Source organism: Ranitomeya variabilis, chromosome 5, assembly GCF_051348905.1.
Source record: "Ranitomeya variabilis isolate aRanVar5 chromosome 5, aRanVar5.hap1, whole genome shotgun sequence".
In the NCBI taxonomy this organism is placed as follows: domain Eukaryota; kingdom Metazoa; phylum Chordata; class Amphibia; order Anura; family Dendrobatidae; genus Ranitomeya; species Ranitomeya variabilis.
In genome coordinates this window covers 551,787,179-551,801,692 of record NC_135236.1, presented here as the reverse complement: position 1 = coordinate 551,801,692, position 14,514 = coordinate 551,787,179, and the positions used below count along the sequence as shown (strand labels likewise).

General features: G+C 40.7%; 1 protein-coding gene across 3 annotated transcripts in view; it reads left to right on the top strand.

The window, feature by feature from the left end:
* LOC143776480 (uncharacterized) overlaps nt 1-14,264 on the top strand; it is a 194,601-nt gene extending 180,337 nt beyond the window's left edge. The window contains exons 15-18 of one of the 3 annotated variants that reach the window (XM_077265909.1): nt 6,439-6,622; nt 10,990-11,102; nt 13,380-13,473; nt 13,561-14,264. In XM_077265909.1, the coding sequence (XP_077122024.1) occupies nt 6,439-6,622; nt 10,990-11,102; nt 13,380-13,473; nt 13,561-13,641 (472 nt within the window). In that variant the 3' untranslated portion in view covers nt 13,642-14,264. The remainder of the gene's footprint in view (nt 1-6,438; nt 6,623-10,989; nt 11,103-13,379; nt 13,474-13,560) is intronic. The other 2 variants (XM_077265911.1, XM_077265910.1) reach the window with 2 other exon arrangements.
* Nucleotides 14,265-14,514: the final 250 nt, after the last annotated feature.

Genomic DNA, 14,514 nt, shown 5'->3' with positions numbered 1-14,514 from the left:
AAACACAATACCCTAAAAAATATCTTTAATGAATAATTTTAAAATCTAAATAGATAATTAAATACACAATAATTACCAACATCAAAGTCCAGACGGGGTAGAAAAAATAGCCAAAAATACCACAGGAACTCTTTAATAGAGAGAAATATTCCTGACACAGTCCCTGTTCGTGACCCTAATAGAGCTCACACCTTCCTAGCCGCGGAGGTTGGCACCCTAGATTTCGATGTAGCGCCCCCGCTCAACGTGGACTGACCTTATAGCCCTACCTGGGCCCTAACAGCTACCCTCACCCAGGACCCAAACACCATACACACAAATGGACCTAGGTCAACCTAAAAAAGTGAAAAAGTGTAAAAAAAACCTGAAAAAATTAAAAACAAGGCAGCAAAAAGTGCTGCAGCAGCTGATATACCTACAAAAATAGCATATCAATATGTACCCTATGAACTGTACTGATAAATCAGATCTAATAAATGATTGGTCAAAACGCACTGAAGTTACATGCATTTATGTAAAGCTGCAGTAGCATCGTACGCAGTGAAGAAGCAGTGACCCACAAATTCAAACACAAAAGTCTCTTTTAATGTGTTTCTTCACAGCATTAAAGGCCGATTCACATAAATGCATAACTTCAGTGGATATTATCAGTGACCAGTTTACACAGGTTCAAAGCAATACAGATCACATGGCTTTAGATTTGCGGTCCCTAAACAGGCCAGACTTCCCTTGTCCAGTTTCCCTGGGCGAACGCACACCATCTCACAGACTCTATCGTCTCCATACACACAGCCTCATATGTTGCAGACACTACACATGCCAGCCCTCCTCTGACTAGTTCTCGTGGGTGTCCTGCATCGCTGTATCACAGTCTCTTACAGACTCTTTACTCACAGAGTCGTACACAGTTCAGGATATCCTCCGGATAGCACCCGGGCACCATATCCACCTGGTTGTAATCGTTGCACATGCTAGTCCTCTTTCGGGCACAGGACATCCACCTCCGGGCACAGGACTGTCCACATCCGAGACCAGTACCATGGACGACTTGCATCTCTGTGTACGCTGCGGGTGCCAGGCTATTCAGCTGCCCTGGGTGCTGGCTCTCCTGGCCTCCATGCACTCTGCAGACCAGCACACACCAGTCTGACACTGACGTGCACCTCGCACACCTGACCTGACCTGGCCAGACACCTGACACACCCATAACCCTTACTGCAGGGTTATTAAACACACACAAAGCTGTGGCCTTCAGCTACCTGGAAAACCCGGACCGGAAATCCGTGACTCTCATGCACACCTATTGACTTCATACGTCTGCATGCACATTGTGGGGAGAACAAACAGCGCCCCCTAGCTGTATCAGAGGCCACAGCCTCACAATACACATATCATATAACACAAATAATCAACTACAAAACATTACCATATGTCACGGTTTGCATGTTTATCACATGCTCGAAGATTACGATGCCAAAACTTTAGGTGTTTCCATTATTTTGTCCAACCCCTGTATCTGTATGCATTATGCTGTGAGTGTGAGAGGGCTCTATGAGAGGGCTGCATTATACTCTATGAAGGGACTGCATTATACTCTAAGGGGCTACATTATACTCAATGAGGGGGTTGCATTATACTGAGGGTCTGCATTATACTTTGAGAGGGGCTGCATTATACTCTGAAGGGGGCTGCATTATACTCTGAGGGGGTTGCATTATTCTGAGCAGGCTGCATTATACTCTGAGGGGGCTACATTATACTTTATGAGGGAGCTACATTATACTGTGTGTGGGGGCTGCATTATACTCTGAGGGGAGCTGCATTATACTCTGAGGGGGGCTACATTATACTCTGAGCGGGCTGAATTATACTGTAAGGGGGGCTGCATTATACTCTGAGGGGAACTGTATTATACTGTGAGGGGGGCTGCAGTATACTCTGATGGTGGCTGCATTATACTCTATCAAGGACCATGGGGAGTGCACTATTACATATGCACAAAATTTTTGGACCTGCATTATATTGTATCGAGAACTATCTGTCCCCATCATTCTTCCTTAGCCGGTGTAAAGAAACTCAGGAACAAGCGTCAAACGACTTCAATATTGTCGATCATGCTCATTTCACAGACTGAACTCAGTGAATGTAAATACAACCATAACTTTTCTGTATGATGGTGCAATATGTTAAATCTTCTGGCGCCGCTTTAAAATTTTGCCCAGGGCCCCACTTTTTCTAAAACTAACCCTGCGTGCACAATCCATACCATGTGCCTATTCTTTAAGGAGTTGTCCTGTCCACTACTAAGATAATCCCTTATTAAACTAAATATTTGGCCCCAATAAAATAATAGAGTTCATCCTCACCTCTTGTACCAGCTACTTTCCCACGGTGTCAGCACTCGCTCTCCCCGGGGCTGTGATGCTGTGTTGTGACATGTGTCGCTGGCGACCAATTATCACTGGCGTCACTTTGTCTACCTTTGGATAAATTGAATATGAAGAGAAATCCAGGGCTCCAACTCATCCCGGACTTCTTCATGTTCAGTTTGTCTGAAGGCGGAGACAGTGACGCCAGCACTTATTGAGCGCCGGCATCAAGTGTCATTCTGCTGCGTTAAAGTCCCGGGGCCATGTGTACCGACACCGCTGGAACGGAGTCAGCTCAGAAGGTGAGTATAGGCTTTATTATTTTATCAGAGTTGAACATTTGGTTTTAGAATTGGTTGTCCAAGTAGTGGACAGCTCCTTTAAAGAGGTTGTCCCACAAAGTACATTTTAATCAACGAATCTTGGAATATTAAGTTCCTCAATTGGATGTGTTTAAAACTTATTCCCGTGGTGTGGTTATCTTATAAATATGTCCATGCTATGAATGTTTTTTGCTGTGTCCAACTATACAGTCATGGCCAAAAGTATTCACACCCCTGCAATTCTGTCAGATAATACTCAGTTTCTTCCTGAAAATAATTGCAAACACAAATTCTTTGGTATTATTATCTTCATTTAATTTGTCTTAAATGAAAAAACACAAAAAGAATTGTTCTAACGCCAAATTGGATGTAATTCCACACCAAACATAAAAAAGGGGGTGGACAAAAGTATTGGCACTGTTTGAAAAATCATGTGATGCTTCTCTAATTTGTGTAATTAACAGCACCTGTAACTTACCTGTGGCACCTAACAGGTGTTGGCAATAACTAAATCACACTTGCAGCCAGTTGACATGGATTAAAGGTGACTCAACCTCTGTCCTGTGTCCTTGTGTGTACCACATTCAGCATGGAGAAAAGAAAGAAGACCAAAGAACTGTCTGAGGACTTGAGAAACCAAATTGTGAGGAAGCATGAGCAATCTCAAGGCTACAAGTCCATCTCCAAAGAACTGAATGTTCCTGTGTCTACCGTGCGCAGTGTCATCAAGAAGTTTAAAGCCCATGGCACTGTGGCTAACCTCCAAAGATGTGGACGGAAAAGAAAAATTGACAAGAGATTTCAACACAAGATTGTGCGGATGTTGGATAAAGAACCTCGACTAACATCCAAACAAGTTCAAGCTGCCCTGCAGTCCGAGGGTACAACAGTGTCAACCCTTACTATCCGTCAGTGTCTGAATGAAAAGGGACTGCATGGTAGGAGACCCAGGAAGACCCAACTTCTTAACCCGAGACATAAAAAAGCCAGGCTGGAGTTTGCAAAAATGTACCTGAAAAAGCCTAAAACGTTTTGGAAAAATGTTCTCTGGTCAGATGAGACAAAAGTAGAGCTTTTTGGGCAAAGGCATCAACATAGAGTTTACAGGAGAAAAAAAGAGGCATTCAAAGAAAAGAACACGGTCCCTACAGTCAAACATGGTGGAGGTTCCCTGATGTTTTGGGGTGGCTTTGCTGCCTCTGGCATTGGACTGCTTGACCGTGTGCATGGCATTATGAAGTCTGAAGACTACCAACAAATTTTGCAGCATAATGTAGGGCCCAGAAGTATGGTCTAAAATTCCAGCAGATCATTGTAAGAAACTCATTGATGGTTATCGGAAGCGGTTGGTCGCAGTTATTTTGGCTAAAGGTTGTGCAACCAAGTATTAGGCTGAGGGTGCCAATACTTTTGTCTGGCCCATTTTTGGAGTTTTGTGTGAAATGATCAATGTTTTGCTTTTTGCTTCATTCTCTTTTGTGTTTTTTTCATTTAAGACAAATTAATGCTGATAATAATAACAAAGAATTTGTGTTTGCAATCATTTTCAGGAAGAAACTGAGTAGTATCTGACAGAATTGCAGGGGTGTGAATACTTTTGGCCATGACTGTATAAAGCTTCTGCAGCTTATGGTCGCAGATATGCAGCTCCTGGTATATACTGGTGACATGGCAAGATCTCTGCTCCTTTGGACATCTGTTTGTTTTATCACAGGAGGGAGTGTTTTTGTCTCGTCACCAGTCCTTGAGCTCCTGTGTCACTGACTTAATTTTGTATGAAAAAAGCAAAAGGGGATATGTGCCAGAACAAAATTAATCATGCCAATTAATAAAATATAATAGACTTTATTAAATACAATTCATAAAAACAACAATCCCGGCGATAAAAATAAGGATTAAAATCGGTGAGTGAGCAACCGTTGGAACCCCATTGATGCAAAATATATAATGGTCACATCAAATATATAGAGAGTAAAAATATGTATGAATCAATATTCATGGGTATATACTGTACATATATATCTATGCAAGGGTGTGAATACCAAAAAAACTAGTTTAAGCCACAGGAGGATAGGGGGTAACAAATATTGATAGTAGTACTAAGCTCACCCACCAAACACCCAATGTGTGTTTCATAAATACTTTGTCACCCCTTGGCATGATTAATTGTGTCCTGGCACATATCCCATTCTTGTTTTATTTCTATTCATACAGTGCCTTTTTGGAAACTTACATTTTCTAGGATTGCAAGCTTTGGTAGCTTAGTTTTTTATGAGCTCACAAGTAGAGATGAACAAACTTGTTCGGAAAATGTTCGCCAATCCGAAATTCGGCACGAACGTTGCACATTCGGATTTTCCTAAAAATCATCAGAAGTTGGCCAAAGCTCGTTAAATGACTGAGTTCACTTGGGGCTCTTTCAGACGTCATTGTGTCCAGTAGCAGTACGGGCCTCAAAACGTCCCACACAAATGTACACTGATGGCACACGGATGACATCCCTGTGTCGTCAGTGTGGCATGTACCGGCGTCTGGGAATCAGCAGTACTGTTCATGCTGTTCCCCGGCACCAGGTGCTAAATTGAAGACAGCTCACATCATGATCCCCTGCTCGCGCTGCGATCAGTGCAAGCAGAGTTCAATGTTGAGAGTTGTATTCAACTGTTAACAGCGAGAGCAGGTGGCGGCTAAATTGTTATAAAGTGACATGGGGTTCCTCTGTATTTTTGATAACCAGCCAGGCAAAACTGACAGATGTGGGCTGTAAATGTATGCTGTCAGCTTCAGCAAGACTGGTTATCAAGAATGTTTTATTAAATAATTAAAAAAAAAATTGGCATGGAGTACTGCCCATTTTTTACAACCAGTCAAGATAAAGCACACAGCTGGGGACTGGTATTTTCATGCTGGTAAGTGGCTATGGATATTGGCCCACACAGCCTAAAAGTATTAGCCCACAGCCACCCCAGAAAAGGTGCATCTATTAGATGTGCCAATTCTGGCGCTTTGCCTGCTCTTTCCACTTGCCCAGTGGCAGTGGCAAGTGGAGTTCATATTTGTTGGGTTGATGTCACCTTTGTATTGTCATTGTATTGACATTAAGTCCACAGGATAGTAATGGAGAGGCATTTACCTGGCTGGTTATCAAAAATACAAACGAACCCATGTCAATTTTTTTTATAAAATATTTATTTATAGTGCAAGTGATGGGTCAATTGATGCCACTTTTCCTGGTGTCTGCACATAATTTGAGCTGTTTTTGCAGCTTTTTGGCCCCCTCAAGGTGTTGTCTGTGCGTTTGGATTTGCTTTCCATTGAAGTCAATGGCGTTAGTGTATGTTGTCAAAGCAGAAATACTCACTGCTTTGATGAAACAGTGAAATGTGAACTGTGAGATGAGAGAAATTTCTGAGAGATTAATTATAACAATAGTTATTCACACTGATAAACCTACCCACACCATGGCTTGGAGACATGATAATAACATCTGTGCCTCAAAGAACTTAGCAAGTTAAAAGGAAATGAAAAAAATTCAACATCTGAACTTAGGAAATCGAAGTGAGTTAAAGTAAAGTTGCACAGCAGTGTCTAGAACAGTACCCATGAACTTTATCAAAGCCACTTATGACCCCTATTCAGACATGAAGAATGGTGCACAATGAAGAGTGATCAAGGAAAGAAATATTTCCTTATAGATAGGTAAGGAAGTAAAAACCTCTAAATATCTGATCTAATATATATTCTAGGAATGAGTTTGCCTATGCTTCCAGTGATGGGAACATTTACATCCGCCATTTTGCATTAGTAAGTTCTGAGATGACTCTTGAGAATATTCTGAGAGGACATGAGGCAGAAGTCACTTCCATCGTTTGGCATAATCTCAAGGACAAGTGGATCACAGGCTCTGAAGATGGAACTATTCGAATATGGGTAGGAAACAATAGAATCTACAAATATAACACCAATATGTACAATATACTAATGAAAAACATACAAGCAATATTGTCCCTTACTTGGCACTGTGTAACTAGCCAGAATAGGGCAATTCAATTTAACCCCTTTCTGACACTAGACGTACTATCCCGTCGAGGTGGGGTGGGCCCGTATGACCACCGACGGGATAGTACGTCCAGCGCGATTGGCGGCGCTCACGAGGGGAGCGCGGCCGATCGCGGCCGGGTGTCAGCTGATTATCTGACATCCGGCACTATGTGCCAGGAGCGGTCACGGACCGCCCCCGGCACATTAACCCCCGGCACACCGCGATCAAACATGATCGCGGTGTGCCGGCGGTACAGGGAAGCATCGCGCAGGGAGGGGGCTCCCTGCGTGCTTCCCTGAGACCCCCGGAGCAACGCGATGTGATCGCGTTGCTCCGAGGGTCTCTTACCTCCTCCTCACTGCAGGTGCCCGGATCCAAGATGGCCGCGGCATCCGGGTCCTGCAGGGAGGGAGGTGGCTTACCGAGTGCCTGCTCAGAGCAGGCGCTTGGTAAGCCTGCAGTGCTGTGAGATCGGTGATCTGACAGAGTGCTGTGCAAACTGTCAGATCACCGATCTGTGATGTCCCCCCCTGGGACAAAGTAAAAAAGTTAAAAAAAAAATTTCCACATGAGTAAAAAAAAACAAACAAAAAAAAATTCCTAAATAAAGAAAAAAAATATATATATTATTCCTATACATACTTTTCTTTATCTAAATAAAAAAATAAAACAATAAAAGTACACATATTTAGTATCGTCGCGTCCGTATCGACCCCACCTATAAAACTATATCACTAGTTAACCCCTTCAGTGAACACCGTAGGAAAAAAAACGAGGCAAAAAACAACACTTTATTATCATGCCGCTGAACAAAAAGTGGAATAACACGCGATCAAAAAGACGGATATAAATAACCATGGAACCGCTGAAAACGTTATCTGATCCCGCAAAAAACGAGCCACCATACAGCGTCATCAAAGAAAAAATAAAAAAGTTATAGTCCTCAGAATAAAGCGATGCCAAAATTATTATTTATTCTATAAAATAGTTTTTATCGTATAAAAGCGCCAAAACATAAAAAAATGATATAAATGAGGTATCGCTGTAATCGTACTGACCCGAAGAATAAAACTGCTTTATCAATTTTACGAAACGTGGAACGGTATAAACGCCTCCCCCAAAAGAAATTCATGAATATCTGGTTTTTGGTCATTCCGCCTCACAAAAATCGGAATAAAAAGCGATCAAAAACTGTCACGTGTCCGAAAATGTTACCAGTAAAAACGTCGACTCGTCCCGCAAAAAACAAGACCTCACATGACTCTGTGGACCAAAATATTGAAAAATTATAGGTCTCAAAATGTGGAGACGCAAAAACATTTTTGCTATAAAAAGCGTCTTTTAGTGTGTGACGGCTGCCAATCATAAAAATCCGCTATAAAAAATGCTATAAAAGTAAATCAAACCCCCCTTCATCACCCCCTTAGTTAGGGAAAAATAATAAAATAAAAAAAATGTATTTATTTCCATTTTCCCATTAGGGTTAGGGCTAGGGTTAGGGCTAGGGTTAGGGCTAGGGCTAGGGCTAGGGCTAGGGTTAGGGCTAGGGCTAGGGTTAGGGCTAGGGTAAGGTTTACGGCTAGGGTTAGGGCTAGGGTTAGGGTTAGGTCTAGGGTTAGGGTTATGGCTAAGGTTAGGGCTAGGGTTAGGGCTAGGGTTAGCGTTAGGGCTAGGGTTCGAGCTAAAGTTAGGGTTAGGGTTGGGGCTAAAGTTAGGGTTAGGGTTGGGGCTAAAGTTAGGGTTAGGGTTTGGATTACATTTACGATTGGGATTAGGGTTGGGATTAGAGTTAGGGGTGTGTCAGGGTTAAGGGTGTGGTTAGGGTTACCATTGGGATTAGGGTTAGGGGTGTGTTTGGATTAGGGTTTCAGTTAGAATTGGGGAGTTTCCACTGTTTAGGCACATCAGGGGCTCTCCAAACGCGACATGGCGTCCGATCTCAATTCCAGCCAATTCTGCATTGAAAAAGTAAAACAGTGCTCCTTCCCTTCCGAGCTTTACCATGCACCCAAACAGGGGTTTACCCTAACATATGGGGCATCAGCGTACTCGGGACAAATTGGACAACAACTTTTGGGGTCCAAGTTCTCTTTTTATCCTTGGGAAAATATACATTTGGGGGGCTAAAAATCATTTTTGTGGGAAAAAAAAGATTGTTTATTTTCACGGCTCTGCGTTATAAACTGTAGTGAAACACTTGGGGGTTCAAAGTTCTCACAACACATCTAGATAAGTTCCTTGGGAGGTCTAGTTTCCAATATGGGGTCACTTTTGGGGGTTTCTACTGTTTGGGTACATCAGGGGCTCTGCAAATGCAACGTGATGCCTGCAGACCAATCCATCTAAGTCTGCATTCCAAATGGCGCTCCTTCCCTTCCGAGCTCTGCCATGCACCCAAACAGCGGTCCCCTCCCACATATGGGGTATCAGCATACTCAGGACAAATTGGACAACAACTTTTGGGGTCCAATTTCTCCTGTTACCCTTGTGAAAATACAAAACTGGGGGCTAAAAAATCATTTTTGTGAAAAAAAAAAGAATTTTTATTTTCACGGCTCTACGTTATAACCTGTAGTGAAACACTTGAGGGATCAAAGCTCTCAAAACACATCTAGATAAGTTCCTTAGGGGGTCTACTTTCCAAAATGGTGTCACTTGTGTGGGGTTTAATGTTTAGGCACATCAGGGGCTCTCCAAAGCGACATGGCGTCCCATCTTAATTCCAGTCAATTTTGCATTGAAAAGTCAAATGGCGCTCCTTCCCTTCCGAGCTCTGCCATGCGCCCAAAAGGTCGTTTACCCCCACATATGGGGTATCAGCGTACTCAGGACAAATTGCACAACAACTTTTGTGGTCTAATTTCTTCTCTTACCCTTGGGAAAATAATTATTTTTTATTTTTACGGCTCTGCATTATAAACTTCTGTGAAGCACTTGTTGGGTCAAAGTGCTCACCACACATCTAGATAAGTTCCTTAAGGGGTCTAATTTCCAAAATGGTGTCACTTGTGGGGGGTTTCAATGTTTAGGCACATCAGGGGCTCTCCAAACGCAACATGGCGTTCCATCTCAATTTAGTCAATTTTGCATTGAAAAGTCAAATGGCGCTCCTTCCCTTCCGAGCTCTGCGGTGCGCCCAAACAGTGGTTTACCCCCACATATGGGGTATCGGCGTGCTAAGGACAAATTGTACAACAACTTTTGGGGTCCATTTTCTCCTGTTACCCTTGGTAAAATAAAACAAATTGGAGCTTAAATAAATTTTGTGTAAAAAATTTTTAAATGTTAATTTTTATTTAAACATTCCAAAATTCCTGTGAAACACCTGAAGGGTTAATAAGGGTTAACTTCTTGAATGTGGTTTTGAGCAGCTTGAGGGGTGCAGTTTTTAGAATGGTGTCACACTTGGGTATTTTCTATCATATAGACCCCTCAAAATGACTTCAAATGAGATGTGGTCCCTAAAAAAAATTGGTGTTGTAAAAATGAGAAATTGCTGGTCAAATTTTAACTCTTATAACTCCCTAACAAAAAAAAATTTTGGTTCCAAAATTGTGCTGATGTAAAGTAGACATGTGGAAAATGTTACCTATTAAGTATTTTGTGTGACATATCTCTGTGATTTAAGGGCATAAAAATTCAAAGTTGGAAAATTGCGAAATTTTCAACATTTTCGCCAAATTTCCATTTTTTTCACAAATAAACGCAAGTTATATCGAAGAAATTTTACCACTGTCATGAAGTACAATATGTCACGAGAAAACAGTGTCAGAATCGCCAAGATCCGTTGAAGCGTTCCAGAGTTATAAACTCATAAAGGGACAGTGGTCAGAATTGTAAAAATTGGCCCGGTCATTAATGTGCAAACCACCCTTGGGGGTAAAGGGGTTAAAGAGGTATCTTTATAGTGAGATATTATCATAAGCAGTGGATTTTCAGTTGCTTTCAATGCAGAAAACTCAAACAATAGTTCCCAGCCTACATGAGCACACATTTATACTCCAGATCACACCAAATATTAATCTACTGTCAAGTATTACTGTCAACGTAGTGGATTAAACTAGATCTTTTCACACTGTTGGTAGAGGAAATATGAAGAATGATGACTGCAGCAGGTAATCCCACAGCATTAGCACTATACAGATTGAAGGACAGATAGTTTGTACCTTAGTCCTGTTTACTGCATATTAATGATCATATACATACATATGAGCAGGTTTACCTTAGCTAAAACCACCATCTGTAATGTCTGCAGAGTGAAGATGGGGCACAGTGCGAGAGGATCCTGCACACCAAGGAAGTGGTCATGTGTATTTGTATTGACCAAATAAATGGGTGCATTGTTGCAGGGGTACATGACACTATAAGGTAATATAGAAATATACATTTTATCTTTCTCCTAACCATACTTTGTCACCAATAAATATAGGTGGTCTAAAAAAATTCTATTATACTATGGTAATAAAAGTATAGTAAGTCAGACGATTGCACAACATTAACATAAAAGAGAATCAGTACAGTAAAAACAATTCTAATATATTAAGAGGACCTGTCACAGGCCAAAAGTGGTCAGGTTTTGCTCTTATTTTATTCATATGACTTCTTTGAGTATTTAATTTTTTTTATTATTTTTATTTTTTAAATCCGCCATACGGTTAAAAAAATAAAGCTCTTTTTATTCAGTGCTAATTTTGTTGATCTGTACAAGGGTGTGTTGCTCATGTGGTGATGATTGTCAGCCTAAAGACACACCCTCAGAGTATCTGTAAGCCCCTCCCCCTTACTAACAACCATGAAACTTAGCACTAAGTAAAAAAGCCCAAAATTCTGAAACCTTTTGGTGGATTTAAAAAAATTATATAAAAATGGATTACTCAGGGGAGCAGAATAAAAGAGGAGCAAAAACTGAGCACTTATGACCTGCTATCATGTCATCCTTAAAGGGTTATTCTGGTCTCATCTATATGATAATGACAGGAACTCTACAAATCTCCACATGCAGCTTCCTTTATATATAAGGCATCTTTAAAACATACAGTATTTAAGCTCTATTTTTCAGGTTTTACATGTGATCCTCACACTTCTCTTCTGCTATTGTTAGTGCACAGAAAAGTGACATACACTATAGCTACAAAGTTTCTACACAGTGATGTGTTGTGAATTTACCTTTTGGCTCCCTCTAGTGGCTACTAGTGTTTTTACTCTGGGTATGTCTATCATCCCTTGTATGCTCACCTGGGTCGTTAGGTCAGGGGTGTTGCTATATTAGCTCTCTGGACCTTCAGTTCAATGCCTGGCATCGTTGATATCAGAGCTAATCTGTAGTGCTCTTGTCTACTGATCCTGGTTCCTGCTTGATTAAGCTAAGTCTGCTTTCTTGCTTTTTGCTATTGTTTTTGTTTTGCATTTTTGTCCAGCTTGTACATAATCTGTATCCTATCCTTGCTGGAAGCTCTAGGGAGGCTGGAGTTCTCCCCCCGGGCCGTTAGACGGTCCGGGGGTTCTTGTATCTTCAGTGTGGATTTTTGTTAGGGTTTTTGTTGACCATATAAGTTATCTTACTACATTCTGCTATTAGTGAGTGGGCCTCTCTTTGCTAAACCTAGTTCATCTCTGTGTTTGTCATTTCCTCTTACCTCACCGTTATTATTTGTGGGGGGCTTGTATCCAACTTTTGGGGTCTATTCTCTGGAGGCAAGAGAGGTCTTTGTTTTCCTCTTCTAGGGGTAGTTAGTCCTCCGGCTGGCGCGAGACATCTAGCGACCAACGTAGGCATGTTCCCCAGCTACTTCTAGTGTTGGCGTTAGGAGTAGATATATGGTCAACCCAGTTACCACTGCCCTATGAGCTGGATTTTTGTACTTCGCAGACTTGCTGATATCTCTGAGACCCTCGCCATTGGGGTCATAACAGTGATGCCTCCTTGTTAATCCCTAAGAAATTCCATCAATCTTTGCTATATGGGGTCCAAAATAGGTGACTAGAGCCAAAACAAGAAATAGGCAAAGTTAGATGCCATCTCAGGTATCATTGAGGATGAGAGGCACAATTCATGGATTTATGTAGCTGATACTTTATGTGACGTGGTACGTTGGGCCAATTGGTTAGAATATGGCATTGGTTACATAAAGATTTTCAGTTTGTCAGGTACCAACAATAGCCAATCATCTCTTGGATGTGGATGGAAGTAGTTGAGAGGCCAAAGTCCAGTGCTAAAGCATACATACTGATTCATGTGAGAAAGGCAAGGAAGAAAGAATGAAAAGAGTTACTGCCGCTCTTAGGCCCCAAGATAGCCTATGACGGCATCTACAGTATATGGTAACATCACCATCCAACTTTGAATGTGTAGAGATTAAGTGTTTGGAAGCAAATAGGGAGATTGTAAAATATATAAGAATACTACAGATTGGTGGGGATGAGTGGAACCAACATATGAAGGACTGTTCATTTTACAGCTATGATGGTTCAGGGAACAATGGTGGGCACATCCTGAAACTTCACTTTGTCAACAGTAGAGCTTGTCTCGTTCCTGATCAGGAGGATGAGCAGAAAGTTTTGCTATTATCCATGGACTGTTCCATTATGTTTATTCATTGTTTGGTCAGTTGCTATTATTTCTGAACATAGTTTTACTTTTTTCAGGGTTTATGATCCAGACACTCTTCTTCTGGTTCAACGTAATGTAGGACACACAGATCTAATCCGTTGCATAGTGCATGTTCCAGAGACGAAGCAGGTACTGTTCAAATAATTAGTATATTTTATCTAGTTTTAGCAATTAGCAAGAATTATAAAATGTTAATATCTGTCTCTGTCTTTCCAGTATGCTTCCGTTTCCTGGGACAGGACGGTCAGACTGTGGAAGGCTTACTGCAAGGCAAATCAATACAGTAGTGTAGTTTAATCATGGAGCGTTAATATTTTAGTATCAGTAAAAATAATGGCCTTTTGTATCAAAGCTATAAGAGTGAAAATCTCACCTTTTGCCCATTGAATACCACTGAGAACTGATTAAATTGCAGAAAGAATGAAAGCTGCTCTTTGATTGAAGCTATAAGCATCAAAGTCAATTTTTCTATCTGGTAGTTATAAAAAATAGGGTTGATGCTATGTTGTAACTGCACATACCTTTGATCATAGACGCTTGTTATAGGCTGAATGTTATATAGACTGAACATTTTCAGGAATTCTATAAAGTCAATTATAGAATCATAAAGAGCAAATCTTTGAAGAACACAAAAACTTGGTATGGTTACAAATATATCCTGTAGCTTTGTAAATAAAACTGAATCTTTTTCATTGTCTACAGTTAATAAAAATTAGCATGCATTGTGTGTGTGTAAAGTTTTAAAGTTTTACAGCAATGTTATTTTTCATATTAACTTGTTTTGTAGTAACAGTCTTAGAATTAATAGTATAATAGTATATTATAGAAAGTATAGGATAAATTAAAAAAAACGATAAAGCAATATGAAAGATATTAAACTTGAAAAGGATAACAATTAATAAAATTTATAGCGCAGACTCATCTTACGAGTCATTACTTTGCATGTGATCCCTTGAATTAACCCAGTAAATTAACAATTTGAGGGTGCTGTCTTACCCAAGATAACCCATTCTAGGTTGTCTAAACTTTGTTATATATATATATATATATATATATATATATATATATATATATATATATATATAATGTGTGTATGTATGTTTATTTACCGTATTTTCCGCTTTGTAAGACGCACTTTATTTCCCCCAAATTTGGGGGGGAAATGGGGGT